At 42.7% G+C, this 12,483-nt stretch overlaps 1 protein-coding gene across 5 annotated transcripts in view; it reads left to right on the top strand.

Annotated features, from left to right (window-relative positions):
- Positions 1 to 968: 968 nt before the first annotated feature.
- Positions 969 to 12,483, top strand: part of map7d2b (MAP7 domain containing 2b) — a 21,511-nt gene continuing 9,996 nt past the window's right edge. Inside the window, exons 1-7 of one of the 5 annotated variants that reach the window (XM_035619580.2) lie at positions 969 to 1,024; positions 1,301 to 1,470; positions 2,350 to 2,433; positions 3,028 to 3,081; positions 3,788 to 3,948; positions 8,230 to 8,389; positions 10,860 to 10,949. In XM_035619580.2, the coding sequence (XP_035475473.2) occupies positions 1,434 to 1,470; positions 2,350 to 2,433; positions 3,028 to 3,081; positions 3,788 to 3,948; positions 8,230 to 8,389; positions 10,860 to 10,949 (586 nt within the window). In that variant the 5' untranslated portion in view covers positions 969 to 1,024; positions 1,301 to 1,433. Of the gene's footprint in view, positions 1,025 to 1,300; positions 1,471 to 2,349; positions 2,434 to 3,027; positions 3,082 to 3,787; positions 3,949 to 7,764; positions 8,390 to 10,859; positions 10,950 to 12,483 lie in introns of those variants that run through there. The other 4 variants (XM_035619579.2, XM_047329936.1, XM_035619581.2 and 1 more) reach the window with 4 other exon arrangements.

Raw genomic sequence — 12,483 nt, 5'->3', positions numbered from 1 at the left:
AGCACTGACACGTGAGTGGGGGGGGGGGCACAGTGATCATAACAATAATTTATAAATAGATAAGGAATACAAATGTGACAAAGCAGCTTTTAATTGCAGCGCTTGAAGGAAAGAAAATCTACTCAAATGCTGTATTTATATTTCACGTACTTGTACTTGATGCCACTTTCTACTTTCCACTCCGCTGCATCAGATACACTACATGTAAAAGTACAAGTACACATAAATATAAGTGAAGCTTTAACAATTAGTGCTCGACATGAAGTGAATTGGCCATTGTGAACGTGTCTCTGATGAAGGCATTTCCACAGATGGGTTACCGGGGACCTGGGGCCCCTGTGCCGGACCCTCTCCCTGAAATAACATCTACTGTACAACAAAGGCTAGATGAGGACCAGGAAACACAAGACGGCCAGGGAGGGGTGCGAGTGTCTCCTGCAGTCTCTGGGTTCTGGAATTGGTATTTTAGAATAAATTAAAAAAGGAAAAAACAATCGAAAACATTGAACAAGCTCCATTTAAACCAACTACAACAGTAATATCCTGCTTTTACATTACTATTTGATTATTATATTATAAATAATAATAATAATAATAATGAAGTGATATTCTATATGACAGTGTATCAGCCACAGGGGCCATTGTTCTGTTGTGAGTACCTGTAATTGAATTATTTATTAATTTTCCTGATTATAGGCCCTGCAGTATAATCTACATACTACTATACAGTAGCTCGTATATACTATATTAAATATATACTATTTATTCTACTTTAACTGCAATGTCAATTCTTTTTTTTACGTGTGATATTGTTTTTGTGTGATAGAAGTAATATTGGTCTGATACAGTTTAATTGTAATTTTTATTATTATTCTTTATTTATTTTTACCTCCGCCAAGCGATATAGTACCGCGGCGGTAGAATACCTGGTTGCTAGGCAACTCGTGACAGCGACGAGGAGTTGATTGCGCATTAATATGTAAATGAGCTAAACTGTGAGTGAGGTGGTCACAGGGTTTTGAAGGTAATGAAAGATTAATTTATTCCCCATAATTACTGTGTATATATATATATTTTAGATACATAAAGGAAAATGTATACATCCACATGAAATACAGGGACCCAACAGTTTAATTATCTTTCATAATTCAAAAATGGGCAAAATTTAAGCTAACGTCAGCTAACATAAGCTAACATGCTAACATAAGCTAACATCAGCTAACATCAGCTAACATGCTAACAGCGACGGTGTCTGCTCCCCGCCCCCCTCCCTCCCTCCCTCCTCCGTCTCTCCCGGCAGAAGCTCCTCTCTCTCCTCCGTCTTTTCTCCTGAGTCACCGGGGCTCAGAACACCGGAGGTGTCCGGTGGAAGCGGGCGGTGGTCGGTCGGTTCGTTTTCTGGCTCCGGAAACCAAACGTCGAGCGTTGAGACGATGCCCGAGGTGGCGCCGAGCCGAGGCGACATGACAGGTGAGCCGATGATGTCATCGTCAGTAGTGCGTTGTGTTTCATCCACTAGCACAGAGATGCTAACACTTCAATGACACTATGGTCTAATGCTAAAAGCTTTGTGTTGCATGTTTTATATCAAAAAATAAAAACATGCATGTCAGCAGAAAGGTGAAAATGTTTTTTTTTTAAATATTTATTCTATTTCAATCTGTGCAGTCAATGTAGGAGTATTTACACTTGCATAAATATGTAATGCATAACCAGATATGTGTGGCCATTGCATTGATAATACACAGAATTATGGAGCTTCTTATTAATATTGTACGATACATGTTCCACTGCCGTCCCCTGTTTCCTGACTGACAGGCTCCATGTGTCTTCAATAAATCAGAATCTTATGATGATGATGATGATGAGGATGATGAAGAACAGCAGTAAACGCCTTTTAGCCCATGTGATTCAGCTGATTTATATATATACATTTTTTTATTATTATTATTTTTTATAAGCCGGACCCTCGGGACACTTGCGACTCATCTCAGATTTGCATGTGTTTGCATATATAATGGCTGTGTGTGTGTGTGTGTGTGTGTGTGTGTGTGTGGTTAGATGCAGTCGGGTCGATACATGTTCTCAGGTGACTTTCACGTCATCCAGATGGAAAAAGAAATAACAACACAGTTAGAAAACAGCTGAGCGTCACATTCAGGGGTCCCACACTGACACCTGACCCCTACAGGCTGTTACTGTGACTGACGGGGGGGGGGGCCCTTTTTGCGTCCCTGTCACGTCCCAGCACTGCAGCTTGTACTGTATGTTTTTTTTTTAACTGTCTTTGCTTTCTCTGCCAGTGTTGGATGAATCATATCTCTCCCCCCCCTTCTCTGTAAAACACAGCGCTGGCCCCTCCTCCTGAGCCACTGCTCACCAGCAGGCAAGCGTCACCTTCCCGATCGCCGTCCAATCACAGCAGCCCCACAGGTACACTTCTAATCCGGTTACATCCTTTGATACACTTTTTCCCCCTACTTCATAGCAGAGCAAATTGGAAATATGAAAGATGAAGAAGAAAAAACAACACCTCCCAAGTGGTAAAGCTGCAAATCCACGTTGTGTTTGAGTTCCTCTGTTTCTGTGTTTAGTCTCAATGTTTTTATGTTTTTATAGAAAGGATAATTGTCATAAAAGAAATTAACTTTTGACTGTTTTTCATTTCATCGGTTCAAGTAGTTTTTTTATGGGGGAAAAAGTCAAAATTCTCTGATTTCAGCTTCTTAAATGTGAATATTTTCTGGTTTCTTTGCTTCTCTGTGACAGTGAACTGAATATCTTTGGTGTCGTGGACAAAACAAAACATCATGTTGACATTTTTCACTATTTTATTATATATTTAATGAACCAAACATCTAATCAATGAATCTTGAAAATAATCAACATATTAATCGATAATGAAAATAATCGGTAGTTGCAGCCCCAATAGGCACCACAGACAAAAACGACACAAACGCAGCCCTGAATATGAAACAATTTGTAAGAACTAATTTCTCAATTCTTTTTCCTTTTGCTCATCCAAAGGCTCCCAGACACATTTAGCAAAAGAACGACGGGAGGACAGAGAGAAGACACAAGGTGAGAGTGATGCTCCAGCTGGTGGAGCTCTGGTTGCTCCTGGCACACACACACACACACACACACACACACACACAGTGTGGGTTGGTGTGTGCTAGCTGGTGGTCAAATATCACGGATTGTGAAGGTAAATATAAATGATTGTTCTGTAATGGACTTTAATTGAGTTTGAACAAGTATCAGAAATTAATGTGCTTTATTATACAAAGTATAACAATATATAACGAGAGGACTAGTTGCAATATTGACACTTAAGCAAGAAATATTTTAATTTATCCTTCATAGGAATTTCTTACATCACTTCAAACATCATGTTGTGTCTAACCAACAGTCCAACACTCAAATATAATGAATTTACTATCATATAAACCCCAAAAATTAGGAAATATTCACATTTATAAAGCTGAAAGCTGTGAATTTTGGATTTCTTTCTTAATCGATTATCAAAATATTTGCCAATTAACTTTCTTTCCATTGATTAATCAGTTAATTGACGAATTATAGCAGCCCAAGGGAGAATTAAGAAAGAAAAAAAAGACAGAAAATAGTAATTCAAGAAGGATGCAAGAAAGAAATGAAGAAGACAATGTGAAAGAGAGAGAGTGTGTGCGTGTGCGTGTGTGTGCGTGTGCGTGTACGTGTGTGTGTGCGTACGTGTGTGTGCGTGTGTGTGTGTGTGTGTGCGCGCGTGCGTGTGTGTGCGCAGAGCTGTCGGAGGTACTGCAGAACAAGGAGCGCCGGGCGCAGCAGCAGCTGGAGCGCTGCGCCGAGGAGCGAGGGAGGAAGATGGAGGGGCAGAGGAGGAAGGAGCAGCAGCGCCGGGCGGCAGCCGAGGAGAAGAGGAGGCAGCGGCAAGAGGCAGAGCAGGTCAGAGGTTGCGGCGTGCCGATGATGTGTTGACTTCACGTTTTCGCAAAAAAATCTGTTCAAAAATTCTTTCTTTTGTTGTTGTTGTTATTGATGATGATGATGATGAAAGGTTAATTTGATTACAGACATAAACTTTTTTACAAGGTGCAATGATTCTGTGAATAAAATGAATCATTTTAAAAGTGAATATAACCAAATATTAAAATCAGCATCAAAACATTAGAACAAAATCTCAATGATATTAATGTTTCTCAGCGATTGTCACACATAAAATATTAAAATCGACGTCCTGTGATATGAACTGTGTTCCTCTGTGACGCGTAACATCAGAAAGACTCTTCACAAACATCAACTACTTGTTTTTGTGAAATGATTAGTTTATCCAACATAATTATTTATCGTAGCATCGGGATACGGATCGATGTGACGATATGGCTTATTCACCTTCATCTGACCTCTCAGTCCCGATCGCTTCAGTTTCAGGATAAAAAACAGCGAAAGATAAAACATGTCAAGCACCAGCGCTCTCTGCTCCCTGCTCTCCGGCGCTGAACTAATCCAGTCGATCAATAACGGAGTCAGTGTGTGTGTGTGTGTGTGTGTGTTTCCAGCTGCCGTTCGGCTCCACGGCGACTAATGCAAAAATCTCTCAATTACTTTTTTCCGTCAGCCGACCGATTGTGTTCAACCGACCGAATCGGGAGAAAGTGCTCTGTTCTTTTATTATAAAACAAAATGAAAGGACGTAACTGATCGGAGGTTTTCCCTTGAGTTCGCCCGAGCGTGCGCTTGAAAGGAAGTCATGAGCTTGACATCGTGAGCTCGACGGTACGAAGTGGTCGGACAGTCGATCCGTTTAGTTTTAAAACTTCCTGTTGTTGCCGTGCAGCTGATTGCACGTGTAGTGCGATTTAAAAAAAAATCAAACTTAAATGATTAATAACAACATGCACAATTCTTTTAAAAGAGCCAGACAGATATGGATTTTTTGGGGCCGATGCCAATATCGATATTAGCGAGCACAAGATTTTCCATTCAGATACATCGGACGATATATGTATATTTTAACCTGTCATCGATTCCTAAGATTCTTTTATCAAACATTTGTGACAAAGAAATGTAATTGAGACTTGATATTTTAGTTTAACCATAAACGTTATACTCAATAACTAAAATACATTTTTATAAAAACACAAATGCAACAAAATATAGACAATTTGAATTGTGAAAATGAACATCATTTATTTTACGTAAAATGTAAAGATAAATGCACATTTTAGAGCCGGACCAATATATCTGTCGGGCTCAAATTTTTTACATATCAGAGATAGGCAGCTAGAGGCACGGCCGCGCAACCGGCGCAACCCACTCATCTATACCAGCTGCAGGTGGTTTCTTTAAAACATTAAAACAAGACTCAGCGCTTTGTTTTCGTCGCTCGGCCTGAGTCATGAGTGGGCGTCGCTCGTATTATCATAATCTCCAAATGAATGAATGAAATGTATTATCTGCCGTGTTTTTGTCCAAGAGCGTAAATGATTAGCGCCTGTTGACGTTAGCAGGACCCACAGAGGTCTGGTCCTCAGAGGGGGGGGTCACGGTGTTTATTGATTTAAAGACTGTTTGCATGCTAACAGCCCCCTCCCCCGTCCCTTTCCCCTCCACACCCTCATATGCATAACCTAATGACATAATGATTGGTCAGTCCCACGGGAGATGACATCACTGCCAGCGTATCACGTGCCGTTTCCTGGAACGGACGCAGTCGATGGTGGCAGCACATACATGCGCACACACATACATCAGCTGTGAGGAGGATCAATATGATCCAGATCATATAGACGGAAACAATACACAAGGTTCCATGAATAATTAATAACAGGATTTAAATCTCATGTTAATTTAAGTCTTTTATTCTGAACATTTGTTGTACTAAAGGTTGTTGTTCATATCTTTCTTCTAAAACTACTTACATTAGAGCTGAAACTTTAATTATTATTATTATTTTGATCAATCTCATTATGGTTGTTTGTTTTCCAATTTTGCTTTTTTTATTTTTTTTTCCATTGGGACCCTTTTTTATTTTTGAACATTTTCATTTTACAGTGAACATTTTATGGGAAATTCAGTTTTTTGTCTCAATCTCATATTTCACATTTGTCACATGAAAAATATTTTTTTCTCCCATCAGTCTGTATGTTTTATACTGTATTTGGATAGAATGACAATTAAATAAATCTGAACCTGAAATCATGAACCAATAGTCCAAAAATATTCAGTTAAAAATTATATATAACAACGAAAACCTGCAAACTCTAATATTTGAGAGGATGGAGCAACATAATGTTGGACATTTTTCTTTCTGTAATGATGATTTGAACCACTTATCCAATATGAAACTTATTGTAGGTATATGGCAGTATAGATATCAGGAATGCCGAATGGGTACAACTAACGTATATGTTCAATTATTTTCATTATACATTTGGCCACTGATTATTATCTGGACTAATCCATTATCGTTCTGTCTGAGGAACCGTTTTGACAAGGCACTGCAGACGTAAAACAGTCTGTCATGACTTTAACTCTAATTTCCTTTGTAATTATTAATGCAGTGCCCCAGAGAGGAATGAAACAAATGTCCGTTCCCCAGAAACTAAATGAAAGTGTGTATTTCTATGCAGAAATAATGCAGGGACTGACCGGGGCAGCGCTGCATCTGAGCAGTGATTGATAAGCTTGTGAGACTTTTATTATACTGTTCTATAAAATACAGAATATTATATTCTTTAGTAAGTGTGGACACGTTTGTCAGATTCTCCTTCAGTCCCGGACGAAGTGGCAGTGAATGATTCTGCTGCAGTCGGTTCATCCATCCGTCTTTATTTTTCTCTGATCTGTTGTATATCCACATTGTATCTCCCTCCACCTCCCTCCCTCTCTCCCTCCCTCCCTCCCTCCCTCTTGTATATGAACCTCCCTCCACCCCTCGTCTCTCCTCCCTCCTGCAGTCAGTGCGTGACTCTGCATGCACTTTCAGCAAACCCCCCCTCCACAATGCTGAGGTGGAGCCTTTCCAACCTTTATATATATAGATATATATATATATATCTATATATATCTATATATACATATATATGTATATATAGGCAGAAGAAAGACAAAGAAATGAGACAGAGAGAGAGTCGTCCCTATTCCGAAAATGATATCCTTATTTATTATTTCTTTCTTTTTTTGGGGGGCCGTGCAGACAAGGAAACAATAAGCTAATGAAGAAATAAACAAATCATAAATCAAAATCTAAATTGAAATAAACCAAATGTATATGTCGCCAAAAAGTCAAAGCACCAGTACCTTAAAGGATCTGTACACAAACAAGACATTCAGAGGAAGACGACTGTAACGTACAGTAATGGTGTCTTTTTTTTCTCCAACGTATGAGCTTCTTACTTATTTCAATTTCTTTTCAACCTTCTACTTGAATGATTGGATCTCAGGATGTTTGAGGAGAGGGTCACAGATCAATATCACAGTGCTACAGTGAAGACGTCTGATCGACTGTACAAACACAAAGTGATTCCACTTAAATATAACTGTATCCACATTTTGTTCACGTATCAATATGGTGTGTTGTTGTTTTATTTACTTGTGCAAATTATAGAGAATGTAAACAATCCAAATGAAGGGGGAGGGGGGGCGATTCTGGAGGTGACACAAATGCAACCAGTATCAGTATCCACCCAGTGTGCATGTGCTTGTGTGTGTGTGTGTGTGTGTGTGTGTGTGTGTGTGTGTGTGTGTGTGTGTATGGGGGGGGGGGGGTCCCCTCCTCCCGTCTGAAGTGCTCTGTGAAATAGTCTCAGTCATTAGAGAAAAATAGAGAGAGGAGAGGGGCGATCGAGGTAGTTACAGTGTGAAAGATGAGAGAGAGAGAGGGAGGGGTGAAGAATTGTGAGGTAGGAGAGAGAGAGAGACAGAGAGAGCGAATCAGTGCTACCTTCAGGGAGCGGCAGAGAGAGAGAGAGAGAGCAAGCTGCTGTATCACTGAGTGACAGACGAGCGGGTGATCGAGCGCTGGTGTGACCGCCAGCGGACGAGTGTGAAGAAAAGAGAGAGAGAGAGAGAGAGAGGGGCGAGGCTGCTGCTGCTGCTGCCGCCGCTATGCATGCGGTAACCATGGCGCAGCCGTCTCCGAGCGCATCGCCGGGCGCCCGTCGCCGTAGCGATGGCTCGGTGAGAGAGTGTCTGTTCTTCCCTGTCTCCGAACGCAACGAGAAGGAGAGGCTGGAGGCCCTGGTCCGCCGGAGAGGTGGGGGCGCCGAGACGAGAGGAGGTGGAGGAGGAGGAGGAGGAGGAGGAGGAGGAGGGGAGGCTCGGGACCACCTGGATAACCGGCCCAAACGTTGGACTTGGGGAGGACCGCCTGACGGAGTGGAGGGTGAGTACGGTGGGAGGAGATGGTTTTTTTGTTGGTGATGACACGGTGGGAAAAAGAGAAGAAGAAAAAAGGATTGTGCGATGATGTCAGTGGAGGGGTTGGTTTGAGATGTGGAGCAGGACAGACCAAACGGGTGGATACTGCTGATGATGATGATGGGGGGCTGGGAGTGGAGGAGAGAGGTTGTTGTTTTGGGGAGGAGGAGGTCTGGAGGTCAGAGGGGTAAGGAGGAGGAAGGAGGGGGATGGTTGAAAAGGAGCAGGTGAAATGAGGATAATGAAGCGATGAAGATGAAGAGCAGCGGATGGAAAAGGGTGGGGAGGCTGCAGTGCAGGAGCTTTGTCTCTGAGAGGCTCTGCCCCTGTTCACCGCCACAAAGCTTCAGGTTGTGCTGATTCTACGGCGGGTTCTGTCTTGTAAATATGGTACAGGTGTGTGTGTGTGTGTGTGTGTGTGTGTGCGCGTCACCGCTCTGTTGTGTGTTATTTTTCCGAGACGGGAGACGGAAAGTCCTTATTCCCACAAGAGCAGGAGTTACACGTCTAACCTTGACGACAACACAAGGCCGTGCAGGCAAAGTGCGACACAAGGCCGCTCACCGTGTCGTTCCACTTCCTCCTCGTCCTTTTTGTCCCTGATATTCCCGGACCGTCGCGTCGGCCTCCCAGCATAGGAGGAGGCCAAAAATAAGCAAGCTGCCCTTACCGGCTCGGTTTTCGAGATCCTGCGGCGCATTCGTAACGCACATCAATAATTCACAGCAGCAGCCCATCAGATCGGCGGGTCCACCCAGCAGCTCGTCTGGCTCCGGCCCCGGCTGCTCTGGGATCAGTCGGACCTGCAGGAGGAGCTCACTGCAGCAGCAGCGTCTCGTCTTACAGCGCCGCTCGATTAAAAGGACAGAAGAGAGAGAACATTCAGGTGCAGTAGTCACGAGTATGAGAGTATGTAACCATAAAACGAAGGTTAAATAAATGAAGTAGAAGCACAGAACTCAATTTTAATGACTTCCGTCGTGCATCGAAATCTTGTTTTTAATGTTTATGAGAAGATCCACGCGAATGACCCACAGATGTCATATTCAAAACTTTGTGAATTACATACAGTATTTTTTATAAATGTAAATTCACAAATACAGTATTTGCTTCAGTTAAAATAAAACCTGTTTTTTGCCACTGTGGTCCACACGGGTTCATCTCTTGTTTAACTATGGGATGGATTTCCCACTGTCGCCCGCTGGATGCATCCTAGAGATGTTTTCCTCTAGCGCCACCGTGAGGGTTGAAATGGAACTCAAGTCGTTGACATTCATGGGTCTTTTTGAACGTTGGCGACCCCCCCTTTTCAAAACTCTCCTGAAAAACTGGGACAATCGCTCTCACATTTCCACATGCCAGAAAGATTGGTGGTGTTAAATTTTGGTTGTGCATGTGAAAAGATTTGAAGAGATTGGTTCCATTTCAGTTTCAGAAATGGTTAAAGGTGACGGGGGGGAGGGGGAGGGGAGTTCCTGACGCTGTGTGACCGCACAACAAGCACTTCTGATGGCATTTACTAAGGATGGAGTCGCCTAGCAACAGTATTCTCATTTCCCTAAATTACTTATTCTGCTGAAAAGAAAGTTTTATTTTGGAGGAAACATTACAGGCGAAGCTTTTCTTTACTTTCAGGAGGTTTTTCTTTGTCACTGTTGTTTGTTTGTTTGTTCGTCAGCAGGATTTTCTTTAAAGCTACAGTGTGTAATATTTAGAACTTTATCAGAGAAATTGAATATATTGTCCATAAATATGTGTTTAATATAAGAGTTAAATATAGTTACATGAGGTGAACCCGACCGCCGTGTGAGTCTCCATGTTTCTACGTCGTGTTGAATATGTTTGTTGCACAAAACAAGAATCCAGAATACGTTGAATTTTCAGACGCTGCCGGACAACCGGAAATGGAATCAGTGGTGCGCCACCATAAAGTGTCCCCTGTCGGTCGCTCAGTTGGTTGCGGTTTGCAACTTTACCACCAGCTGCCGCCAGAAGATCACAAAAATTACACACCGGGGCTTTAAAAACTGCTGAACCGATTTCCATGAAACTTTTGTGGAGGGGCGGGGCCTCACCCAAGGACAAAGCCGAGTGGATCCAGACAAGTGGGGCGGATCCACATGACGAGATCTGGGTGTTAGCGATGGCGCCCTGCTACTTGCCTGATGCTTCCCCTCGGTAACAGCTCATGTTGTTGACGTCGCACCTATGAACTTATTTAGTTCAACTCGATGATAATTCTCAATGAGATTTTTTATGTGACTATGCGCTGAGTGTGGTTCATCCTGCGTTATGTGTGTGTGGATGGAAGTCATCGTTGTTGTTGTTGTTGTGTTTGCGTGTGTGCGTGTGCGCCTCTCCTGTGTTCGTGACTCGAGCGTGTGCGAGAGTGTGTAACGCATTGCTTTCTCCGCTCTGCTTCACCTGCTGCCCAGGTAACCCTAAGACCCCGTCCCGCCCCGCCATTGGCTCCGCTCAGCCCAATGAGCTTCCCGCCGCTCCCAGTGCCAGCCAATCCCATCACGGTACAGACCCACATGACTCTCTCTCTTGTGTGTTACGCTCATACACGCCCCTCCTCCTCCTCCCTGCCACCGCCTTTCCTGCTCGTCGCATGTCTGCATGTCTGTGGACTGTGGCTGTGACATCGCTGTGTGTTCAGTGACGTGTGTGTGTGGGCACAGTGTCTGTCGGGGAAGTGAATGACAGTAAACGCCTACAACATGTTGCATCGTCGATGAACCTACTGTACAGGGGACACTGCGCTCGATATTCAGAATTCAGATTAGAGCCGGACCATTAATATCTGCCAACTGATATGAGCCTTTAAATGTGCATATATGTTTTTACATTTTAGGTAAAATAAATTTTTCATTTCTTAATTCAAATCCTATTTATTTGGTTGTATTTGTCTTTTTCTTAAATTTATATATATATATATATATATATATATTTCGGCTGATGTATCGGTATTGTAAATCTCGTACTCCCTAATATCGATATCTGCATCTACCCCCAAACGATCCATATCGGTCGGGCTCTAGTTCAAATACACAGATTATTTATATTTTTTGTTGATTAGTTGTTTCTTAGGGAGAAATGCAGGTTCCTGTTTCCAAGGCTTCTTATTTCCTGCGCTGTCTGCTCAAGTGAATGTCACGTTCACGTAATATGTCACATGCCGCAATCTTGGCAAAAATCCGCCCCTTGCATGTGAAGAGGTGGTTGCAGATTTGCAGATTTGCAGAAGCAGGAATATGTTTCTGAAAGAATCCAGAATGCTGTGAATCAAAACCGTGGTGTGAGTCATTGAAGATCATTTAAGAAATTCAAGCCTGAACCTCTGCCACACATCCGGCAGATTAACGCGACACTGTCGTCCGCTCACCTGCTCTTACTGGTGAGCTGCTGCAGCCAATCAGACTCTACCAGTGTGACCTTGTTTGATAAATCCCATAGGTCAATACAATGCACAGACACTCCCACAGAGACTAAAATCCCATGTAATAGCGATAAACAGAGAGAAAATTAAAAAGTCCAGCATTATATATTAATATGTTTTTAAAGACAAACAAACACGTCTGAATGTCTTTTCTGTGTGTAAATGTGGTTTTGAATCCATTTTCATAGACAGAACAGATTAACACTTGTTCTCCTTTGTGGCTAATCATCAGTGTTTGGTTTGGACACACACACACAAACACACGCACACACACACACACACACACACACTCCCCAACCCCCAACCTTATCATACAAAGGGCGGCTCCACTTCCTGTCTTCTTGTGCCCAGAGCTGTGTTTAGCCATGCGTACACATTATTCCCAGCAGGGAGTATAAAACGCCCAGGTCTCTCCACACACACACACACACACACACACACACACACACACACACACACACACACACACACACGAACACACACACCATACATCATACCAGACATACACCCTGTAGATGTCTGTGACATCTACTAGACCCAAACTACACACCAGTAGCAATCAGATCAAAACACACTCTCACACACACACACACACACACACACACACACACACGCAC

The sequence above is a fragment of the Scophthalmus maximus genome, chromosome 21 (assembly GCF_022379125.1).
Source record: "Scophthalmus maximus strain ysfricsl-2021 chromosome 21, ASM2237912v1, whole genome shotgun sequence".
Taxonomy (NCBI): Eukaryota; Metazoa; Chordata; class Actinopteri; order Pleuronectiformes; family Scophthalmidae; genus Scophthalmus; species Scophthalmus maximus.
This window is presented reverse-complemented; position numbering and strand designations above follow the sequence as displayed.